The sequence below is a fragment of the Caretta caretta genome, chromosome 17, assembly GCF_965140235.1.
Source record: "Caretta caretta isolate rCarCar2 chromosome 17, rCarCar1.hap1, whole genome shotgun sequence".
Taxonomy (NCBI): domain Eukaryota; kingdom Metazoa; phylum Chordata; order Testudines; family Cheloniidae; genus Caretta; species Caretta caretta.
The window spans coordinates 12487267-12512130 of NC_134222.1; the positions used below are offsets into that span (position 1 = coordinate 12487267).

Sequence of the window (24864 nt, forward strand, 5' to 3'; positions counted from 1 at the left end):
GGGAGACTAATGGTATTAACAATGTCCCTGAAAGGGAAAGCCAATGAAAGAGAAAGCCCACTAGAACTGTAACAAGCAGTGAGCAATTTTAGAGGCCCACGTATTAAAATTCTGGCTTTCGCAGATGGCCCGCAGTGTCTCATCTTTGTTATTTTGTCTTGTCTTTGCAATGGCACCGAAGGAAGAAGAGAATATTATTCTGCCAGGACAGTCACATTTACAATAATACCTAGCTTTTATATAATGCTTTTAATCAGTAGAGCTCAGTGTGCTTTACAAAGGAGATCGTTATTCCCATTTTAGAGGTGATGAAACTGAGGCCCAGAGTGGGGATGTGACTAACCCAAGGTCACCCATCAGGCCATTGACAGAACCAGAAATAGAAGGGAGGTCTCCTGAGTCCTAGTCTAGTGCCCTATCCATTAGCCAACACTGCTTCTGCCAGCAGTTATCTTACGTTTGGTTGAAGTACATTCTCCATCCAGTTGTCAGTGGACAGGTGTACACAAGATTCCTAGGGCCCTAACTAGCACGATTGCTGGCTTCCTGTCTGTCTAACATAACCAGTGACTTTGTGTAGGAATATCTGTTCTAGCTTATGTAGTTAAAAAAATCTGTTAATGAAAAACAGTGACACTGACAGCACCCAAGATATGCTAAGTGGCTGGAATGAAGGATTTTTTCTTGTTGTTCCATAACTTTAATGTCTACTGGAAAGCTTCCAATAGACTTTCTGGGACACAGGCAGCTGTGGAGGAGGCATTTAGGTCTGTTTTAATTAATTCACACACCTAGGCCAGGTTCTGCTCTGAGTCACACTTGTGTAAACACAGAGGCGCTAGGTTAATGTTCAGTGGGGTTACTCTGTCTTTGCCCTGGTGTATTTCCCAGTAGAATCTGGCCCAGTGTGGGAGAATGCTGTATCCGACACCAGGGCTTCAGAAGTTGTTAATGGAAATGGACTCCCTCATCTGCATGCACAGCACTTCGTCGATGTACAGTGTGTTCTCCTTGACCTGGATCTCCTCCTCCAGTGAAAGCTGTCGACGGCTCAGACCTTTCAGCTCCACCTCAGCTTGTGCCAATGTGTCCTTTAGTCTAGGGGTGAAACAAAGAGCGACGTTAGTTTTGACTACATGTACCTTCTTGCTATTGAGCGGCATCACTTCCTCCCAACGGGATGGGTGGGAGGAAATCTCTGTGAAGATCCCCTTATGGTTTCTCCCCACATTGTTCCACTGCGGGGGTGGCCCATCCATGCAGGACAGATGCCCCCACACCTTGCGGGTCCCGTGGCCTCCTACAAGGAGCTTCTGTGCCTCCAGGTGTTTGGGCCTCTCTGTCCCGCTTTGCTCTCCAGCAATGCAGCTCTTTCGGAGCCATGCTATCAGGGACTTCTCCTGGCCATGGTTGTCCAAGAGCCCTTCCCCTCTCCCTCTTAAAAAGGGGTATCAAATGGCAAGATAATATGTCTCCTGGCTCCATTACCTTTTCCTTATAAACTCTGCTGGGTACAGGGGGATGCCACTAATCCCCAAACCCCCATAACAACCCTGCCCCTGGCCTGCCAGCCCTTCCACCAGATATATCATCAGATCAGCAAAGAGCACTCCACAGAGACTGGGAGACAATGCCAAGTGGGAGGGGATAAGTCCATTGGCTAAGGGTCTCTTCCACATATGATCCAAGAGGCGCAACCTCCCTCCCTTTGTAAACAGCACCATTTGATTGGGAACACACTGGGTACTGACGATTTTGCAGAACTGACTCTCCCAATTAAAATGATTTGAAGGAGGTTGTTAAGCCACAACATCGAACAGTCCTCAACATTCGCTCTCCTCAAGCGGAAGCAGATGGGAAATGGTATAATTAAAGGACAACAAAACAATGTACAAAGTACAATTTTTTCTTGACAATAATGGCAAAGCTGGGGCTGGGATGCTCCAGGCATTCCCATCACATCTTCTTTTTAATAATTTAAAGATCTAACGAGTGGAAAAACCACAGTAATATCCATAACTCTCTCAGGGAAAACAACGTGGCACTAAGGGTACGTCTACACAGCTAAGCTGTGCGCAGGCTAGCCTACCCAAGCTAGTTTGAATCCAAATAACACAGGTAATGACTGCAATGAAAAGAGCACAGCACAAGCTTCAGAGCAGGCTAGTGAGACAAATATGTAGCCAGGGCCTGGGCTGGGCTTGTACTACCCATGCTGCGCTGTCTTCACAGCTGTTAGAAGAAAAGGAGTACTTGTGGCACCTTAGAGACTAACAAATTTATTTGAGCAAAAGCTTTCGTGAGCTACAGCTCACTTCATCGGATGCATTCAGTGGAAAATACAGTGGGGAGATTTATATACACAGAGAACATGAAACAATGGGTGTTACCATACACACTGTAAGGAGAGTGATCACTTAAGATGAGCTATTACCAGCAGGAGAGCGGGGGGGCGGCGGGAGGAAGGGGGAAGAAAACCTTTTGTAGTGATAATCAAGATGGGCCATTTCCAGCAGTTGACAAGAACGTCTGAGGAACAGTGGCTGGATTCAAATTAATTCACATAGACTAAGCAATGCATAGCTTTTGCTGTGTAGACATACCCTTTAACGGGGTTCTGTTACTCTACCACCATATCTAGAAAAATAGGTATACATAATATTGAAAACATGTGTGGTAACTGTGTGCGAACAGGTATGTCTGTGCGTGTGTCTGTATTTATTACTTCTTTGGCTGGTTACATTTGCCCAGTGACCAACACCACTGACTTCTTGCTGTTTCACCATTTCACTTACCTCTGAATATTGTTTGTGATCTCCTGAACCTCACTGATCAGCCTGTATTGGACCATATCACGACACAGCTCCACGTTGGGACGATGGGTCCTTGTCTCCAAACGTGTGTGAGCAACCTTGGCAGGTCCTTCTTTATCGATTATAGCTTTCTTTAAGGCCGCAATGTTTTTTTCCTGGGATGTAATCTCATCCATCACCTTAGTAAATCAACAAAGGGAAGTGCTGCACGGTGCCACTTGAAAACTTGACATCCTCTTTAATAATGATACTTTGCAATTCTAAGGCGTTACTTCATAGGTGGATCTCAAAGTACAGAGGTGAGCAAGGATTATTACCCCCATTTTACTGATGGGATAACTGCAGCACAATGGGCAGCAAAGGATTAGGGCCAAGATTTTCAAAAGTGGTCTCTAACACTCAATTTTTGGGTGTCCAATTTGAGATACTTAGGGCCCGATTTTCAGAGGTACTAAGCATTCACAACTCAAGCTGAAATCCATTTGAGTTGTGGACACCTGTGTTGTGGAGCATCTCTAAAACTCAGGGGTGAAATCCTGACACCATTGAAGTCAGTCACAAAACTCTTGTTGAGTTCAGTTGACCAGGATTTCACTCCAGGGGTCGTAGGTTGGGCACCCAAACACTGAAGAATCCATAATTAGAGGCCACTTTTGAAAATTTGGGGTTAAATGACTTGTCCAAGGTCACATAGCAAGCGTCATCTGATTCCCAGGTCCAGACACGGCCACTAGACCATAGCTGCCTCTGAATGGCTACTACCTAATATGTAGCACTGTGTTATCATCAAGAGCCTCCAAGCTTTCATGTGCCTTGTAACACATGCAATCATGAGGATTTGTATAACTGGGAATGGAAAAGCTAATGGTACTTTAGCTATAAAAACAGAAAAAGCACTGGACTTTGTCCAGCTTAGAACTGCAAAGTCAGAATTCTTAAGGCACAATAGCTCAAGACATTGGATCAATAGAACTGGCTGATGTCCCTGTCCTATTTTCTCTGCTGACTGTCCTCTAGTGCAGGGGTGGGCAAACTTTTTGGACCGAAGGGCCACATCTGCGTGGGGAAATTGTATGCAGGGCCATGAATGTAGGGCTGGGGCAGAGGGTTGGGGTGTGGGAGGGAGTGCAGGATGTGGGAGGGGGTGCGGTGCGCAGGAAGGGGCTCAGGGCAGGGGGTTGGGGTGCAGGAGGGAGTGTGGGGTATGGGAGGGGGTGCGGTGTGCAGGAAGGGGCTCAGGGCAGGGGGTTGGGAGTGCAGGCAGGGGTGCGGAGTGCAGGAGGGGGCTCAGGGCAGGGGGTTGGGATGCAAGGTGCAGGAGAGGTTAGGGGTGCGGCTCCGGCCCAGCGCTGCTTACCTCGAGCGGCTCCGGGGTGGCAGCGGCGCGCAGCAAGGGTAAGGCAGGCTCCCTGCTGGCCCTGGCCCTGTGTCGCTCCCGAAAGTGGCCGGCATGTCCGGCAGTGGCTCCTGGGGGCGGGGTGGGGCAGGCGGCTCCGTTGCGTGCTGCCCTCACCTGCGGGTACCACCCCCGAAGCTCCCATTGGCCGCGGTTTCCCGCCTGCAAGCGAGGGCAGTGCATGTAGCCCTCTGCCCCCACACACACACACTCCCCAGGGGCCACAGGGACATGGTGCCAGCCGTTTCCGGGAGCGGCGCGGGCCAGGGCAGGCAGGGAGCCTGCCTTAGCCCTGCTGTGCCACAGGGCTGGCAATCCTGTGGGCTGGACTGAAAGCCCTGACGGGCCAGATCCGGCATAGTTTGCCCTCCCCTGCTCTAGTGTTTACCTTAGCAAGGTGGATCTCCAGTTTGTTCTTTGCATCTTTTGTCTCCTTCACCCTGTTCTTAAAAGCAATGTTCACCGTCTCGCACTGCTTGCGCATGTCACTTGCTGTCTGGGATAAGATTCGGTCAATCAAGGCCCTGAGCATCAAAGAGTTGTTCCTCTGCTTGTCAGCCTTTTCAACATTTACATTCGAGAAATCTACCCAGTCTTCAGGGCTCACAGAACTATAATAAAATAAAAAAAGTCTCTTTATGTATCTTCAGCCCTCTTTGTGTATTCATAAATGCATTAACGACAGCAGATCTCTATTAATATGAAAGAAGCAGTATTATTATTGCTTATTATTATAGGTTTCAGAGTAGCAGCCGTGTTAGTCTGTATTCGCAAAAAGAAAAGGAGGACTTGTGGCACCTTAGAGACTAACCAATTTATTTGAGCATAAGCTTTCGTGAGCTACAGCTCTGTAGCTCATGAAAGCTTATGCTCAAGTAAATTGGTTAGTCTCTAAGGTGCCACAAGTCCTCCTTTTCTTTTTGCTTATTATTATGTTCATCATTATTAAGCATCATTATAATTATTGGCCAGAATCAACATCAGGCTCAATGGTGCTAGGCATTGTACAAACACATAGTAAAAGACTTTAGCTTAAGAGTTAAATAGACAAAAGTTGGGTGGGGAAACAGACGAAGCAACTTGCCAAGGTCATACAGCAGATTAATAACAAAGCCAGAAATTGACCCTAGATCTCTTGACTCCTACTCCAATGGCCAATCTACTGGACCACATTCTGCAATCATTATGAGGTGGAACTGGAAGTTAGATTAGTAAATCCATTGTGGGTTTCCAGTGCCATGAAGTTTTGCTTTCATAAACAATTAGCACCAGATCCATTCAACAGAACAATGGTCCATTAGGAACTTTGTTGTTAGTAGTGATTTTAGATGAAAAGCACTCAGATACTATGGTGATGGGCTGCGGTATAAATCCCTAAGATAGACAGACAGACGGACAGACAGACAGATAACCTTATTATAAACTGGAGTGGGTATGTTAGGCTTTGTATTACAGGGACAGTTTATATTATGTCTGTATAACTACTGGATGTGTAGCTAGGGAAATAACCACTTACTTTCCTTCAACCTTCAGTACATTTCTGGCATATCTTATATCAGGTGTATTATTTGTCAAGTTGGAACAATAGTTATCAATTGTCAAGGCGGTGAACTTGTCTTTCAGATCCATCTCCAGATTGTATTTAGCTGAACGGTTTAACCTCGGGGGAAAACAATTAGACTCTCTTAATTTGAAACCTAACAAAATACTTATCCCCTTCTCTTTTTAATGGAGGTAAACCACCACTAAAGGGCCAAATTCTGCCATCCACTGGCACTCAAAAATCCCACTGACATCCATGCAGCTTGTTGGCAGGATCAGGTAAATAAGAAAATATGAATGTTATTATCATAATAGGCAATACTGTGAGTTACAAGTTGTAAAATCTAGGGCATGCTGCTGCTGCTGCCGCCATTGAAGTCAATGGTAAAACTCCCGCTGGCTTCACTGGTGTGGGACCAGGACTGGGGCCCTGGGAATCAACGGATGCTGGGGCATATTGTGCCGTCAGTGTCTAAACAGAACTCTCCACTGAAATCAGTGCTGTTAAAAACCGAATGGCTGTTAAAAACCAAGTGGTCTAAGCCCTGAGAAGTACTAACTCCTGCAACTCCCCTCTGATTTCAGCAGCTGCTTAGCACCTCTGAGGATCTGACACTAGCCATCCTACAACCTCTCCAGAAGCACTCCCCAATCTGATCTATCCGGTGGTTTATTCCTTTGTTGACCCCTTGATACCTAATTTGCTCATTGGTTTGTTCCAGTGTGCGCTCTAGCAAAGCCATAATCCCTTGGAGCACTTCAACCTCCTTTATCAGTTCCCGCTCCACTTCGTCATGGACCAAGTCAATCCCAACTCGCCTTTGCCTAAGAGAAAGAGGAGAGAGCCATCACTCTGTGTCGACCATTTGAGTATTGCAGCTCTGGAGACCCAAAGCCCGTGTTCTTGTTATAACTGATTGGACATAGCCACCTTTCCACTCCTAGGACCTGATTCTCCTCTGGTGTACATTAGCGTAAATCAGGAGTGACTCCATGGAAGGCAACCAAGAAGAGAATCAGGCCCTTCATTTGCAGGGTCAGGAATAATGCTGCTTTTCTCTTTCCTGGCTTATTTTACAAAGGTTTTTTTAAGATGAATTAAGCAAAGAGTTCTGCTCAGAACACATGATGAATGGGCCTGGGCCTTCAGCCTTTCTTCACACGCTTAGTCGCAGTGAAGCACAAAAAGGACGGGATTCTGTGACTTGTTCACTTTGCTTTCATATATTGATCATGTTTCTTACATACTTGTTTATTTAGGGCCTCATCTTGAGGGGTGCTGAGCAGCCTTAATTCCCACAGAAGCCGATGGGAACTGTGGGTGCTCAGCACTGTTGAGAATCCATCAGGACCTGAGCTCTGAGGGCAGTCCTCCATGCCTGCTATCAAAGTCCTAGAATTCCTCAAGTTTCATCCACTTTACAGCCTGAAACTTGATGACCCGCTTCATTGTCACCATCCTTCCAGAGGAGGAAGACTGCAGTGCACTTGAAACCTATCAGCTTGAAACCTATCAGGCTGCTCTCCACTCAGCCCAATGGGATACTCTTGGATTTCCCTTATTTTCCCTACAAAGGCCTGGAAGCACTGTCTCCATAGCACTGCCAGCTCCTGCTGCCTGGAGCCATATGGGAGACGGAGGCTGGGAATGGGAATCTAACCCAGATCTCCCCTGCTGGAGCACAGGGTACAAAGCATTTCCTTCTCTGTGGGTGTCTGTCTCTCTTATGAAGAGCCTAAATCTGCAAAGTGCTGAGCGCCTGCAAATCCTGCTGACTTTGGCTGGGATTTCTAAAGACATCTACAAGAGCAAGGTTCCCAACTCCCATCGGATGTCAATGGGAGCTCAGTACCTATTTCCCATATACCCCCTTTTAGAAACTCCATCTTTAGGAGGCGTTGCAGGGGCTCCGCACTTTGCAGGATTGGGCCTTACATGTCATACATCCCAGACCCAGACATATCATTTATCCATAACACGGTCAGGTTTTTAGTTTTTTTAACAGCTTAGTAATTCATTTTCTTACCCCCTTAATTATTATTATTGTTGTTGTTGTTTTGCTACTACTCTTACCTGTTCAAGAGACACTCTTGAGCAATGAATAGTGGCTCTTTACAGCTCTCCAATGCTTTCTCTAGCCTTGTCTTAAAAGTCAACAGCACCTCTGTCTCATTAAAAACCTGTTCTAGTTTGTCATCTAATTCTTGCTTCCAGAATTTTATTTCATCAAGTCTCTGTTCTGTGGAATGAAGAGAGATTTCACATTAATTATAAATAAAAGCCCAACTTTTTCTACAGAGCCTCACGGCCCAGCCTTAGCCCTGGGCGGAAAAGGACTCGAGCCACAGAAAGTGCTGTGCACACAGCTCTGTATGCTGATGTACTGCAATGGTTTTGCTAAGGCACTGGACTATGAGCCAGGAGATGTGGTTCAATTCCTGCCTCTGCCACAGACTTCCTGTGTGACCTTGGGCAACTTGCTTGATTTCTCTGTGGCTAAGCTCTTTATTTGTGAAATGGAGGTGATGATAATGATACTTCTTCCTTTGTCTGTCTTATCTCATTAGACTGTAAGCTCGTTGGGGTAGGGTCTGCCTCTGACTACATCTATGTACAGTGTACCATGAAGCTCTGGCCACACTGGGTGCCTCAAGGTACTATTGTAATAAAAATAATAATGCTTTCAAAGGGTCAGATTGTAACTGGCCTTTGCAGAGATACATGGGTAAGAAAGAGGATTCTCAAAGGCAAATCACAACTGCATCCACCTTACTCCTGGCACAATTTCTCTGAATTCCCCATGGAACATGGTGGAGCTACACCATTTCCAAGGTGGGACAATGTAATGTATGACCCAGTGTGAGCCAAGATATGTTTTTTTTTTCTTTCTTTACTCAGTCCAGGCTCTTGCCTTAACAATTAGTAAATATTATACCAGGACTGAATTTGTCTCCCTATATCTAACAGATGCCTGAAACTGTTTGGTTATAAAAATATAAAATCCATCACAAAGTGTTTTTAAAAGGATTTGGAAATGCATCCCATTTTTCTAAGAGAAGGAGAAATAAGCCATTAAAACTTGCTACTATTTAATATCTCCTGCTTTTGTGAGTCTCCCTTAATCATATCAATAAAATAACAAAGCCCACACGATCACCTATTTTCTTGTTAACATCGCTTTGGGTTTTCTGAGTTGTTTTTTCGATTTCATCCACCAGCCTCTGGCTCTCAGCTACAAGTCGCTCTGACCTGGATCTCTGACTCTCTGCACTGGCATACTGTGTCTTGTTTGCAATATGCCACTCTGGGGGGAGGAACTTGGGTGGAGCTTGCAACAGTTTGGCCATTATCTTTTTGAAAGATCCTGAACGTGAAGCAGCAGCTTAGCTCTTAGGATGGAGAACCTGAAAATGGGATAATATTGCATCACGTCATTGGGGCACAGATAGCAAAACAATCTGCCTTCAGGTAAGGGAGGATAGGATGGAAACTGGGTAAGTAGTAGCCCCTGAATGAAGTAGGTGAAGACTTCACGTGGACCAGACTTTGGGTCTGCTTGGAGGATGATGAAGGAGAGGGAAGGCACTGGCAGCCAAACCATATAAAGCAAAATCCTGGCTCATGAAAATCTGAGGGATTGAATAAAGGGCGAGATGGGGCTTGTAGGGCAGGGAGGAGTAGGGAAAGACACTGAAAAGGAATATGGAAGAAGGTGAGAGATAACCCAGGGAAAGAAAGAAAACATGGGAAAAGGAGGGCGAAATTACTCAAGGGACAAATAGGGAAAATAAAAAAAAAGAGACGAAGGCAAAATCAGAAAAAGTCTCTTGAAGAGAAAGAAGAGATGTAGGAACAGGCGTAGAGGTGAGCTGAGCTGACCATTTTAAAAAGAATTAAGCAGAAACATTAGGCTAAGGGAAAACAGACCTGAAAAAGATGGAGGAGAAAATACACCAAGAGGTACAAGGGAAGGAAAAAGTGGAAGGAAGGACAGAAGAAAAGAAAAGAAAAACGAAGGCCCACTAAGGTAATTTTTGTTACTTATGGAAATGGTGATGCCAAGAGGTCATGATAAAATACATGAATTTGGTACAAGATATAAACATATTATAAAAAGAAAAGGAGTACTTGTGGCACCTTAGAGACTAACCAATTTATTTGAGCATAAGCTTTCGTGAGCTACAGCTCACTTCATCGGATGCATACTGTGGAAACTGCAGAAGACATTATATACACAGAGACCATGAAACAATACCTCATGCCACCCCACTCTCCTGCTGGTAATAGCTTATCTAAAGTGATCACTCTCCTTACAATGTGTATGATAATCAAGTGGGGCCATTTCCAGCACAAATCCAGGTTTTCTCCCCCCTCCTCCCCCTTTTCCAAAAACCACACACACAAACTCACTCTCCTGCTGGTAATAGCTTATCCAAAGTGACCACTCTCCCTACAATGTGCATGATAATCAAGGTGGGCCATTTCCAGCACAAATCCAGGTTTTCTCACCCCCCCACCCCCATACACACACAAACTCACTCTCCTTTGGGGTGGGAGGAGGTATTGTTTCATGGTCTCTGTGTATATAATGTCTTCTGCAGTTTCCACAGTATGCATCCGATGAAGTGAGCTGTAGCTCACGAAAGCTTATGCTCAAATAAATTGGTTAGTCTCTAAGGTGCCACAAGTCCTCCTTTTCTTTTTGCGAATACAGACTAACACGGCTGTTACTCTTGAAACATATTATAATACACCCTTGTGCTGAAAACGAGATTTTGTGCTTTCATCCAAGTGTTTCCCCAACAATCCCTCCCCTAAACACACACAACACACCAATCCCTCCCTTCAAATCCACCCCCTCCCCAACAAATACAGACATACATCAGTCCATGCCGCCAAACCCACCCACGCCAATCTGTCCCCTCAAACTGCACACCTACTTTTGCTGTCTGGCTACTGGCCTGACCGTTGCTTATGGCAAAAGCTGGCCAAGTTCTAAGATCTTGGCTTCCCTTAACTGGTCGAGTCACTCCAGATTGTGACCTCAGCCTCAGTCGCTGCAGCAGTGAAGCATGTTCTACCCCCCCCCCCCCACCTGAGACTGAATATTCCAGGAGCAGTCTCAGAAACAGCCTGGAATATACACAAACCCGTTCCTATGGGAACAAGGCAACACTTCACCTTGGCAACAGGGGCGGGGTTCTGGAAGAGGCACATGGCTGGAGAATAATAGTCCTTTCCCTTCCAGCACATGAGCATCTATCTATCACGCAGAGACTTAATGCACTTGTATTTATTGTTACAATTAATTATGTTAGGGTGCCTACAGCCTGGGATAAGCGGCTTTATTATTTTAAATCTAGCTAACTAACTAAATGAATTATCATCTACCTTGTACTGAAACCTAGTTACAAGAGCTTTAAATGACTGTCTAAATTGTAACCAATTAAATACTTTAAAAAACGTTAGACTTTCAACAATATTTTATGAACACTATTTTGTTTTTAAACAGGCAATTATATGTTTTTTCCTTTCGGGGGACAAAAGGAGATCAGGAGCCAGAGACAAGAAAAGATGGAGCTGAACTGAAAAAGGGATTAGTCTAGGCATATTAGGATAATTCTATGGCAATCAGTGCTCTGTAAATACCAGATAGCTATAGATTACTGAGAGGAGAAGGATCTGGTATTTAAGAGATGGAAAGAAGGGAGAAGAAAGGACAGGAAAGAGAGATGTGAAACTTGGAAGGAGACAGAAGCTGGAGCTGAAAGAGTCAAAAACTGGGGAAATATTCCAGATCACCCTGAGAGCTGAACTGTGCACATAGACCTAAATCCATGTCTCAGTCACCCCAGATTGTAAAGTCCACCCCAAAATATTTTAGTGTGATCCAGTGGTATCCCATTAGCTTTCTTTTGATTCTGGAACTTTTGCTCTGACAATCTAGGGCCTGCTCCTGAGAGTTAAGGGCACTCAGCACTTTGCAGGATTGGGCCTTTGTTTATTATCTGTTATGTAAAGCCACTAAGAACTGGTGAACCTCTTTACCTGAAATAAGTGTTCTGTATTTCTCTTGCAGCCTTCATCCTTATCATGTGTTAGTGTCATCAACTGGAGGAGGGAAAACATAAAACTTTGAACTCAAGTCCAAGAGGAAATACACTCAAAATGTTTTGCTTGTAAAACATATTTATTTGTAAATATCAAGCCTACACATATTCTGTTTATTAGTTTATGTATCTAAAACTGCCTCTTTATTTTTAAAACATCTCAGTGAACCCTTAAAGAAACATTGTCAAACAATTTTATTCCCTAACTTAAATTATGGTTAACACAAGTTTTAATTAAACTTTTGGATGGAGAGGATTTTTTAAAATTAAAAACAATGAGAATAATTTTATTCTTAGTAATTAGAACAATTTTTAACATTCCCAGGCTATCGTGAACCCAAACACCATCTCATGTTAGTCCATGAGAACCAGAAAGAGAAACTGAGCAGTCAAGGTTCCCTGTTTGAATGAAATATAATAATAAACAAATGAAAATAAGCAACTGAACAGCATAAAGGGAAAAGGAAATGTGATCTTTCAAATTTTTCTGATTTTAATAATTTTTTAAAATAAATAAAAAGAAGATATGTAATAACATCAGACAGAATCATAGACATGTAGGGCTGGCAGGGACCTCAAGAGTAGAGCCCTGCATGGATACAAAATTTATAACCGAGGATGCTGATATCCACGGATATAAAGCAGATATCCATGGAGCTGCAGGGCTCTACCAGGAACCGCAGGGGCGAAAGCAGCAGCATGTCGGGCCGCTGGTTGCAAGAGCCAGCGCCCAGCCCCAGCAGCTCCCCCAGCATGGCTATTCTGCCCCCAGCCCTGCCCACTGGGATGGGCACCAGGCTCACCAGCAGCTGTCCCTGATCACATTAGTGTGTGCAAGCGGCTCACATGCTCCCAGACAGGAGACACACCCCGCTACGTGGAAGGGACGCCTGTCTGGGAGCCGTAAGCCTGGGTGGGCAGGGCTGTGGGGGCGGTACGGCCATGCCCGAGGAGATGCCCAGGCTGGGTGCTGGCTCCTGCGAGCAGCAGCCCAACATGCTGCTGGTTTCACGGCTGCAGCTCCTGGTAGAGCCCTGCAGCACCGCAGATCTCCGCTTTGTATAGGTATATACATTTTGTATCTGCGCAGGGCTCTACTCAAAGAGGTCATCTAGTCCACCCCCTCGTGCTGAGGCAACATTACTATTCCTGGCCACGCCTGACCAGTGTTTGTCTCACCTGCTCTTAAAACCTCCAAGGATGGGGGCTTCCACAACTCCCTCAGAAGCCTGTTTCGGTATTTAACTATCCTTAGGGTTAGGTTTTCCCTCCATTTAATCTACCTCTCCCTTGCTGCAAATTCAGCTCATTACCCCTTGACCTATGAGGCATTATTGTGAGCCATGTCACCTGATGTTAGCCTGCAGAAGAGAAGAATGAGGGGGGATTTGATAGCTGCTTTCAACTACCTGAAAGGGGGTTCCAAAGAGGATGGCTCTAGACTGTTCTCAATGGTAGCAGAAGACAGAACGAAGAGTAATGGTCTCAAGTTGCAGTGGGGGAGGTTTAGATTGGATATTAGGAAAAACTTTTTCACTAAGAGGGTGGTGAAACACTGGAATGCGTTACCTAGGGAGGTGGTAGAATCTCCTTCCTTAGAGGTTTTTAAGGTCAGGCTTGACAAAGCCCTGGCTGGGATGATTTAACTGGGAATTGGTCCTGCTTCGAGCAGGGGGTTGGACTAGATGACCTTCTGGGGTCCCTTCCAACCCTGATATTCTATGATTCTATGAGGCCCCCCTTCCCAGACCCCATCCCCCTCAGTGCACTGGGCCTTGGTTGCAGCATCCCCCCCAATGCACAGAGCCTGCAGACCTCAATGTACAGATCTCAATGCACAGAGCCTGCAGCATCTCCCCGCCCCGCCCCCCTCGCCTCACCCACCGCCAGCCAATCCCAGAGCCGCACTATCCCCGCAGCCAATCAGTGGCCCCCAGGCTGAGCCCGCCCCGCGGCACCACTCATCAATATTCATAAGGTCTCATGAATACGCAAAGAGGGCGGCCGATGGGGGCTGCCCAGCTCGGTCCCGCATTGGCGGGCAGAACAGTGGCGGGGGCGCGATTGAATTGCGATGCGGGAGGGCGCAGACAGAGCCGCCTGCATGTCCGCTCAGCCAGCGGTTCCTCGGGCTGTGGCTGCCGCCGCAGCCACCGCAGGAGCCAAGCTCACCCACCCGGGCAAGGCGATCCTGGCCGGTAAGGAGCCTCCCCGGCCAGGCGCGCGTGGAGAGGGAGGAGGAGGAGGAGCCGCCTCCCGCCCGCCCCGCCCGATGCGCAAGGATAGGGCCGCGAGGGCGGGGAATTCAGACTCCCTGAGCGCCCGCCCGCACCGCACCTCCGCTGCTACAGGCGCCGGGGGGTGTCACCGTGTGTGTCGCCCGCCGCGGCTTTCCCGGGTCCCAGCTGTGGGGAGGGCTGGTGGCGGTGATGCGGGGGGGGGGCGTGGCAGCGCGTGCTGGTGGGAGGGGGCGTTGGCTCGAGTCGGTCTCAGCGGGGCTGCGGGGGGCGGGAGTGCTCGGCTTCAGTGGGGCTGTTGGTGTGGGGGGACCAGTGGGGCTGGAGAAGAGGGGCTGGTCTCAGTGGGGCTGGGCGAGGGTGGGCCTGTTGGAGGTGGGGGGGGGACGACGGTCTCAGTGGGGCTGGGCGAGGGTGGGCCTGTTGGAGGTGGGGGGGGACGATGGTCTCAGTGGGGCTGGGCGAGGGTGGGCCTGTTGGAGGTGGGGGGGGGACGACGGTCTCAGTGGGGCTGGGCGAGGGTGGGCCTGTTGGAGGTGCAGGGGGGTGGTCTCAGTGGGGCTGGGCGAGGGTGGGCCTGTTGGAGGTGGGGGGGGACGACGGTCTCAGTGGGGTTGGGCGAGGGTGGGTCTGTTGGAGGTGGGGGGGGACGATGGTCTCAGTGGGGCTGGGCGAGGGTGGGCCTGTTGGAGGTGGGGGGGGACGATGGTCTCAGTGGGGCTGGGCGAGGGTGGGCCTGTTGGAGGTGGGGGGGGGACGACGGTCTCAGTGGGGCTGGGCGAGGGTGGGCCTGTTGGAGGTGGGGGGGGGACGACGGTCTCAGTGGGGCTGGGCGAGGGTGGGCCTGTTGGAGGTGGGGGGGACTGGTCTCGGTGGGGTTGGGGTGGTTTGGCTGGAGGTGAAAGGCGGTGTTGGCCGGATCATGACAGCTGTAACTTACCCTGTACTGGGACAGCCATGGAAGGTGTCACTGCCGTTTCCCCTAGCTCCTTGCTGCTCTAGCCTCATCCCAAAGACAGTGGTGCTGACCTGGCTGCTGAGTCCCACTTCTTTTTGTGTTCATTTCCTTTAATGACACAGAGTGAGCTTCCCCCAAGGGGTAGGGAATGGTAGCAAGGAGGAGGCTGTGCTGTGCAGAGAGATTTTTGGGGTGTGTGGAGCCATATGAGTTTCCTTCATCCTCCCTTCTGCAAGAAGTTGTCAGTCCCTGGGACTGAAGGCCAGACTTTCAAAAACTCACATTTAGGGACCCAAGTAAGGGCTGTATTCTCCACTGCTTTGCACCTTGTTTAATCACTCATGCATATTCAAAGAGCATGTAAAACTCTACTGTTTTGCTTTAGTGGAGTTTTTTACAACTGTTTTGCACTGGGATAAATGATTGTATAGGTACAAGGCAGTGGAGAATCAAGTTGTAAAAAAAACTGATTTGCAGTCATATCCATCACTTGAAAGCTGGAAATACACACCCTCGAACTGCATTGAAATATTATAATTTGGAGGGGTTTCTGGATTAATGGAATGGGGGTAAAAATGGTAAATTAGCTTAAAAATCGGGACTGATCTCTTGAAAAGCATGATTAGCATGTGTGCTATATAAGGGCTAGGCGCCTGATACTTCTAACATTAAAGTCAACTGGAATCCTTCCTTTAACTTCAGTGGGAGAAGGATGAGGCTGTATGGAGATCCTGAAAAGTGATCTCATTCCAGTGAGGGCTTCTAAAAGGTTATTTTGAAATTCTCAGAAGCCTGAGATGAAATATTCCTTGGTTAATTGTTGTTGAGTAATATATTACTCTAAGAAGGATTCTGTCCGTGAAGAGAGAAAGGGGACCTTTAAAGTTTTTATAGGTATGGTCCCAAGAATAATAAAACCTTCAACTGGATATTAGGAAGAGTCAATGGAGGGGAACAAGATTTCCAAAAATGGGTATCTATAGATACTGGGCTGGATTTTCACAAATGCTGAGTACCCACAACTCCAGCTGAAGTCTAAAGTGAAAATCATCTGATCCAACTCCCACTAAAATCAAGAAGTGTGGCTGCTGGATTTGTATTAGGTGTCTGTTGGTTTTTATGTCATGTTTATTGGTTTGTTTAATGATCTGTGTGTATAAGTGAGCTGGGTGTTAAGCTAAAATTATACCACCATCCTTGTGATTTCCATAGTTAATATTTTAGCCTTTTTGGTGTTTAATGGAATCTCTCCTCTCTAACTGCACTTAATCTTCACTAAAAGTAACCAAGCTTTTTGTTTTTGGATTGTTGGTGTATTGCATTTGTAATTTAAGAATTATTTCTCATTGTCTCAATGGAATTCTTTGATCCTCTCCCCTTTTGTCTTGGCTGCTTGATTTGTAATAGTTACTGGCTGAGCCAGTAATTTTTCTGGGTGTCTTTTGGTTTTGAAATGTTTCTGCTGTGTTGCTGTACTTTATTGCATTGTTGCCAAAACTGTTAATAGGATCATTAGCAATGTTGATTGGCACAGTGCAGTATGGCACAATGTGTGTGTTTGTTTCTATAAAATAACAGCATAACATTTCAACCTCTCTGTTCTGTGCAGGTGGCATTGCTGGAGGTATTGAAGTCTGTATCACCTTTCCCACAGAATATGTAAAAACACAGTTACAATTGGATGAAAGAGCAAATCCCCCTCGGTATAGAAGCATTGGTAAGAGGATAACAACTCGCATTTGTGTGCATTTAAAATATCAAACAAAGTTTCTAGTAGACTGTTAGCCTGGCAGGCAAAGCTGTATGATTCATTTGTAAAGTAAAAGTTGGAAATTGTCTTGCAGGTCACTGTGTGAGGCTAACCATTCAGGAGCATGGTGTCAAGGGTCTGTACAGGGGCCTCAGTTCTTTGTTGTATGGCTCTATTCCAAAATCTGCCGTCAGGTAAGATGATCTCTAAATTATTATTCATAAATATAATAAAAATGTCAGATTTGTGGAAGGACTTTGCTGATGGGTTTTCATCAATTTTATAGCATGATTTTTTCATCTATAGATCTTAAAGTGCTAAATGAGACTGGTTTTTGCTTTCTGCTTTTTTTTTTTTTTTTTTTGCATCTTATTTGTAACTATATCCTTTTCCACCATTTCCCTCCTCCCCCCCCCGCCCCCCCCAATTTCTAAAGAACTGTGGCTCAGTACAGTTCTCTCTCTTGAGCTCCATCTGTATCTTATTTGCCTTGCAATGCGGGTCTTGAAAAATAATGTTCTGTATTGAAACTTTAAGCAGATTTTTAGGCCACATGAACATCTTGGGGGGGGGGAAAGACACAACATCAGTTTGACTTACACCATTCGAAAGAGGAAAATAGTGAGAATGGTCCATTTTATAAGTATTCTCTCTTGTTAAAGACCCAGTTTGGGATCATAGTGCTTTAAATAAAGTACTAGATAATATAGATTTAACATCACGAGGCTATTTGTGGTATGCACTGGATCAAATATTCCAGGGTCAGATAGTGATCGCTGCAAAATGTCAACTTCATTATCTTATTGGATGCTGCTGGTAAGAATAAGATGACATTTTTACTTAGACATGTGATATTGTTTCATTCTGTATTTCTGTCTTCTCTTTGCATTTTTTAGCTGATGCTTTACTGAGCTTTATCATTTGGAATAAGGCTGTTATGATAGAGCACAGTCTCCTTTTGACTTGTTTGTCATAGTTATTACTTCAGTAATATTAAGGGAAACTCACCAAATCACACAGGGTAAGATTGAGGAAATTTGTGGTGGAGAAAACAAAACTCTTCTGTTCCTTGCAGGTTCGGAATGTTTGAGTTCCTCAGCAATATTGCAAAGGATTCAAATGGGAAATTAGACAACAAAAGGAGTTTACTTTGTGGCCTTGGAGCTGGTGTTGCAGAAGCTGTCCTAGTCGTCTGTCCAATGGAAACTATAAAGGTGGGCAGAATGTTAATATTCATAGGCTATAACATCTACTTCTTGGAAACTTCTTCCTGTCAGCTAAACAAGTCTATCACTCTTTCCTCATTGTGGTTTTTAAAATGGCCTACCACATTTTAGCTTGTGCTATTTTCATCCGTCTTAAGGCAAGTAGACCAGAGTATTATCACTTTACTGTGAAAACTTATGTAGTTATGAAATTTTTTTTGTTTAAAAGGCAGGGGAGGGTTTTTCCCGTGAATTGTGAAGTTGGCAGTATTGCAAAACCTAATAAAATAGCCCCTATTCATATTAAATGATGGACTAGAGGATAATAGTCATGAGACAACATTGTGCTTAAAGTTTTATTTTAAATTGTTACAGGTGAAGTTCATTCATGATCAGTCCTCTTTAAATCCAAAGTATAGAGGGTTTTTCCAAGGTGTCCGGGAGATTGTTCGGGAACAAGGTATAATCATGTAGCAAAAACTATTGTGGTTTTTATCTCTGCATAACTTAATGGGGGAACCATAAACATCCTTTGTTCTATTTGAGCCTAATAGTATAAGATAAATGTGTTGAGAGAGATCACTGTTTGTTCCAGTGAATCATCCAGTGTTTCAGTAGACTGGCAGGTTCATTCTGGCTGTCTAATTTTCACTCGCATTTTTTTAAAATGTGTATCTATAAAATGAAAATTACGTAATCTTTTACAGGCTTACGTGGCACATATCAGGGGCTGACAGCAACTGTCCTCAAACAAGGTTCAAACCAGGCTATCCGTTTCTTTGTGATGACTTCCCTTCGCAATTGGTATCTAGGTAAAATGAGTCAGGCTGGCAATTGAATTGTATTATGAGAAGTAGATAAATCTTATTTAATTTTTTTAAACTTGCTTAAATGGCAATGTTATAAAAGTTTGATCAATACTTCCTACTGTTGACCACTTAATTGAATATGAGAATATATATTCTAAATTAAGTACAAATGCTAATGCTTTTAGAAATTTAGTTGAGGTATATGGTCTAATTGCTTTATCTCCTGTATGTGCTTGATCAGGTGATAATCCCCACAGAAAGGTGAATCCATTTATTACAGCTGCATTTGGTGCTACTGCAGGAGCAGCCAGTGTCTTTGGCAATACTCCATTAGATGTCATCAAAACCAGGATGCAGGTAAAAATCACTATGGAAACTAATCTTAAAATGAACGGTCTCTCCACTCTCCGGACACTTAGTTAGCAGAGCTCTGATCTTTCATTTAAGAAGGCAAAAAGAACCCCATACGCTGGTCTTTTACAGCTACAATTTCTCTGGGTTACTGTGACTCTTGAGGATTATTATTATTACTGTAGTTGTGGACCAGTACCCCATTGTGCTACGCACTGAACAAACACCGAGGAAAAAAGACTCCTCACTTAACAAAGTTTGCATTTGACTTCAGATCTAGCATAGTGCTCTGCTAGTGGCTGTGTCAGGTACCACACATCACAACTACCCTAAAGGGAGCCACATTTTTGTGAGGAAATCCTTGGATTTGCTTGGTTTCTGCTGATGTTTTAAAAGCTTAATTTCCATTTGTAAAGGAAAGGTGTATTAATGATGGCACATCATTGGATTTGTCTTTAAAAATGAAAACTAGGCATAAAAGCTTCAAAATTTGTGACTGGGATTTTTTTCACAGATAAACGAATCCAAAGTGGCAGGTAGAATTTTGTGGAAATCCTGCACTTTTCTCTCTGGGCCTCCCATGTTTTTCCACTGTTCATATAATTTTAGCAGATAGTACTGTGACAATTTTGGGATTCTAATTGAGGGGTGGGGAAAAAGCCATTTCTTAATTACAATTTATACTGGAATTCGCTAAAAGCTGAGATCTCTAATCACTCAACTCACTTCACTTATATTTTTCATTTCAGGGCCTGGAAGCCCATAAATATAAAAATACACTAGATTGTGCCTATCAGATCCTCAAAAAGGAGGGCTCATTAGCGTAAGTGGATTCAACTATTGTCAATATATGTGGGATATTATAGCTGCAATATTTCAGTGAAACTATTGTTTTCCATATTTTGATGGGTAACACTTCTTAGCCCACCGTACACCTCTTTGCTAGAATGGCATTTATGGATATTATCTTAGTACTGTTTTGGTGTCTGTCTTCATGGGTTCACTTTTAGTGCAGTCTAGAACTAGTATATGCCATTTACAACTACTGTTCCTTGCCCTGCCCCAAATGACTGTCTGTCACATGCAGACTGGTCACAGAGGAAAAGAAGATGGAAGCATATTTGATAACTTTCATTCTTCTCCATACATGCTTGTGGAACAGTTTATGCTGTTGATCTTTTATAAGAACTATTGCCTATTTGCCAACAGATGGGACTGATCTAACAGGGTTTTTTCATTGCCAGTTTATGAATCTGATATAATCAGTTACTGTAGGCAACTTGTTTTAGGAATACTTATTAGAAACTATTTGCAAAACTGTAGAAGTTCAACTTGCCCTTGAGATTGACTTTGTGAAATAGATTTATAGCTGTATAGGCAACTTCGTTGTTCAAATCATCTGAATTTTTATTCCAAAAACTAAAAATATGTTCTTCTGTGAAGCATTTTCTTATTTATAATTCTTCTACCTACAGATTTTACAAAGGAACAGTTCCCCGTCTTGGTCGAGTCTGTTTGGATGTAGCAATTGTGTTTGTTATTTATGAAGAAGTGGTCAATGTTCTCAACAAGGTCTGGAAAACTGCCTGATGCTGCTTGTATAAGTCTAACGAGGACAGTTTGGATAGCTGGCTAGCCAAGGCCAATGAGTGCAGATCTAAATTGAACTTATTGCCTATGGTTTATTATCAAAGGTGTTTGAAATGCAAAAACTATCACTCCGTCCTCATTCTTTAAAGTGACAAAACTGTAATCCAAACATTACACTACTTCAAAGTTTATAAGTTGTATGCTGTAGAGAAAAGGTTAGTAGGGCAGCATTACTAACTGCATACATACTGGCTCCTAACACAGCTGAAATTAATGATCTTGGTAGGCAGAAAACCAATTAAAGTAAAAACACTTGGCTGGATTCTGCTGTTTACATGAGTGTATCTCTGGATTAATTTTATTGACCATTAAACTCCAAAGAGGCCCCATCGAAACACAAAGCTGTGTCAAACAACTAAAAGTTTTTTGTTTGGTTTTAAATGGATTTTAGTTACTGTTAACTCGTGTATGGACACTCATTTAATTTAAACCTGGCTTGCATAGATTTTACCCTGACGCATAAACTAGTTTTAAAAGTGCACTGGTTCCAAAACAGATTTAGGTAATCTGATTTTTAAACATGTGCAACTTGTGTGTGTAGACAAGGCTTGAGTGCCTTCAATAGAGTTACTGTTTACTTACACTGGTATAAATGAGAGCAGAGTCTGCCACACTGTTCTTGAAAGATCACATATGCTGAAAAATTGGAGAAGGGAGCAAACTTTCCATGCTGGCTGACAGCATCTGTCAGGCTGAATAGCAAGTGTGTAAATAGGGGTTTTGTTTTTTTTGTTTGGGTTTTGTTTTTACTTTTGAGTTTGATTTCTGGGCCAGGAGGAAGCTGCCTTTTGGGCTTCTGCTGTGGAGAGAATGCTGGACTAGCTTTCTGATCTGAGGCATTAGAAGCGGCAAGGAATGCTTGGGACCAGATCACTGGCCTATAATAGGGATGTAAATATCAGTTTAAAAAGTTAACCGGTTAAATGATTAAAATAATATTGTTTAATTGGTTAACCGAGGTCACTCCGGGGCAGGGGGCCCACTGGCCGGGGCTGGGGTTGTGCTGGGGTTAACGGTTAAGGTCCAGTTAACGGTCAGCATAATGCTTACCAGTTAACTGTTTAACCTTTTACATCCCTACTATATAAGGGCCCAGTCCTGCTATATTTACTTAAGTAAAGCTCATGTTGAGTTCAGTGAGTCTTACTTGAGTAAGGACTGTAGGTCTAGCACTATTCTAAAATTGCAGAATAAAGTTTCCAAACCTTCTGCAGTGTTTTATGCTCTGTCTGTATTACTTGGCCATTGCAGTCTTACTGGAGATCTGGCCCCAGATTTCACTAACCCCTGCTTCCAGCTTCTTGAGGGACATCACTGAACGTTGCTCTGATGTTCTGTCTGGTATAGGAACTCAGGGAGCTGCATCTTCAAGGGTTAGATAATGCCCTAAAACATATTTTGTAGTCTTGTATTTATGAACAGATAAATACGTTGGTTCTTAATATATGCTTTAGTAATCAGCCTGCCAAACTGGAACACTGAGCATGGCAAATGGGTTTTTTTTCCCTGAAAGAGAGAATAAACTTAAGACATTATAACACTTGTTCTTCAAAAATTATTCCAGTTGACCTCTTTATTTTGGTGTTACATTAATCATTAACGCATATGAAGACACTTCATTTAACCTGTGTGCATGGATCCTCCGGGAAATGGGGGCAGGGAAAATACTTCTCTCTTACGCTAGTGTAAATTCAGAGTTACTTCAAGGGTTACACCAGTGAATCTGAAGATAATTTGGGCCCGAGGTGCATATAGTTTTAAAAAGACAAGCATTAAAAAAAGTTGTTGAAAGGTCCAAATCAATGTAGATAAAATGTCATCTAGCGTACTCTATCCTACAGCATAGACTTGCTATGGCATTTAGACTTGGGCAAGTCGGAAAACGTCAAACTAGAGCTAAGCTCACGGCAGTTTAGGCAAAGGATCATGTCAAAGCAAAGGTACTGCCCTGTCTCCTATTATCCCTGTAGTATCTGAACCATCCCTTCCTCTTGTGGTTCTCACCATTAGCATGTCGTTGGATTTGTCACCAAGTACAAGAGATTGGAAACTTAGTTGTAGAAGCTTCCTTACTCTATAGGAAACTTGTGCCAGTCCACTCACGTGCCCTCAGCAAGCATTGGCCAACAGAGTGGTGCATGTTTCTCTATGAACTGGCCATTTACATTCTATATTAAAGTATTTCTGTAATCTGCGATTTACAGATAATTTGCTGCTGGGTTTTGGTGAATACAAAGCACATACGGAGCATATTAGGAACCCCTCAAGAATTGGGACCCCATGTTACTACCTATAACGGGTGTTGCTTTTAACTGGTCATCAAGGAATACTGTATTTAACATGTCTGCTGAATTATTGGAATTTTAAGCACTCCACTCTAAAGCCATATGCATTACTTCATAACTGCCATAACATGGCTCCTTTACATAGTCACTGTTACCTCCAGAATAGGCAGGGCTTCCACCTTCATAACTTAAAGAATAGTTTATTGCCAAAGTCATTACAACCCTCGTTACTGTCTCAATAAACAACAAGGTTGTCCCCATGCACTATTGACTGGAGTTTCCACATTGACCAAAATTGTGTCCACTAAAATAACTCTGTAGTTGCCAAAACTTCTTGATCCCCAGTGACCCATCTGTCTTAACTGCGCCATCAAAGGGACGTCAGGTGAGTTCTCTTGGCAAACTGTTTTCTGTTTCTACAGCTCTACTTTCAACCTTAGATGATCTGCCATTTATAGCTGTATCAGCCACTTCAACTCTGATATAGATAACCAGTTCAAAGCCTTTGTAAATGTCCAAATTCCTCATTGCCACAGAGCCTAAGTATGATTCATTGCTAAAAATGGCTTTAGTGGCCACTTAGTTTCAGAGCTCAGCTGAGGAGGAAGCAACACCTAAGGTGACAAACTACAGTGACTTAAATAGTTATAACAGTGCCTATATGAAAGGAGTTGGCTCTGGCCTATCAAATAGAAATAGCAATAAGACTAAATACTAGGACATTAAGCTTAAACAGGAGAGGAGAGCTGAGGAAGTGACAGGAAAGCATCAAGCCTGATCATGAAGTTTAAATGTTGTTGAGGGGGCTGACTTTTATAAATACTGACAGCTGTGTTAAGTTGTATGTGGGTTTGGGGACTAGTGTTTTTAGCTTTGTTCATTTAGCCATACTGGCTCATTAGCCGCCTATTTTGTAATCCCGAATCAGCTGGACCAGAAATAGGAACACGTTATCTTCAGTTGTAGCAAAATCAGAATGATTGTGTTCACCTACAGACAGCATCTTTACAAAGCTACCACACTGGCAAGTAAAAATACTGTACAGAGTTATGCTTATTTGTACCTAATATTGGTCCAGTCAGTAGTACATGGACTTGCCAGTTGTTCTGGTCTGTAGTACATGGAATTACTAGAAGGTCTCTAATTTTATCCATTACTGGGCACCATAACCAGTAAATGCTATGTTGATCAATGCTTCAAGGAAGCCACTTTCTAATGTTTGTGCCTTTTTCGGTGTTTCTTTAACATTTCTAACTTGTTTGCTCCATTTATTTTTAATGTTAAATAATTGTTTACAAGTTCAATCTTTTGTCTCTTTCAAAAAGAATTAAATCTAAATATGGAGCTTCTTAAATTTTTGTTTGTGGATTTCATCAGAGAAAACAAATGAGAATTTGATACATTTCAAAAGTGTTTAATCACTGGGTGAGAAGATAATGGACCAAATTTTGTTTTTCTTTATACCAATGCAATCTTGATGCTTTCACAAATAAATGAGAGCATAACTTGCCCACTGTAATCTGATTAGTGATGTAGTTCATATTATTTGGGTAAATATATCCAACTAAAGTGGAATCCCTGCTGCAAAAGATATTTGTTCTATATACCTCTGTATTCTCCACAGCTGGATGGTGCAGAAGGAAACAATCTCAGAAATTCAGTAGAATTATATGGATGGGAAGGTAATTATGCTGGGACATCCTCTTCTCACTCAGCATCACTGCCAGTGTTCTCCTTAGAAACTCCACATAACTTCT

At 43.8% G+C, this 24864-nt stretch overlaps 2 protein-coding genes across 3 annotated transcripts; one reads left to right on the forward strand and one right to left on the reverse strand.

Moving 5' to 3' along the window:
- Positions 1 to 230: 230 nt before the first annotated feature.
- TEKT1 (tektin 1) lies at positions 231 to 10858 on the reverse strand. Of its 2 annotated transcripts, none has more exons than XM_048824252.2 (8): positions 10689 to 10858; positions 8910 to 9156; positions 7826 to 7991; positions 6448 to 6576; positions 5726 to 5869; positions 4598 to 4820; positions 2796 to 2992; positions 231 to 1098 (listed from the first exon to the last, which is right to left on the reverse strand). In XM_048824252.2, exons 2-8 carry the CDS (start codon positions 9097 to 9099, stop codon positions 939 to 941), a joined length of 1209 nt encoding a protein of 402 aa, XP_048680209.1. In that variant the 5' UTR covers positions 9100 to 9156; positions 10689 to 10858; the 3' UTR covers positions 231 to 938. The 2 variants fall into 2 exon arrangements, with proteins under 2 accessions (XP_048680209.1, XP_048680208.1); XM_048824251.2 differs by having other exon boundaries at positions 10693 to 10857.
- A 3028-nt stretch (positions 10859 to 13886) lies between these two features.
- Positions 13887 to 22377, forward strand: LOC125623923 (tricarboxylate transport protein, mitochondrial). The gene is made up of 9 exons (XM_048824070.2): positions 13887 to 14060; positions 16667 to 16774; positions 16902 to 17001; positions 17883 to 18021; positions 18388 to 18472; positions 18720 to 18824; positions 19063 to 19178; positions 19922 to 19995; positions 20648 to 22377. Exons 1-9 carry the CDS (start codon positions 13937 to 13939, stop codon positions 20760 to 20762), a joined length of 966 nt encoding a protein of 321 aa, XP_048680027.1. The 5' UTR covers positions 13887 to 13936; the 3' UTR covers positions 20763 to 22377.
- Positions 22378 to 24864: the final 2487 nt, after the last annotated feature.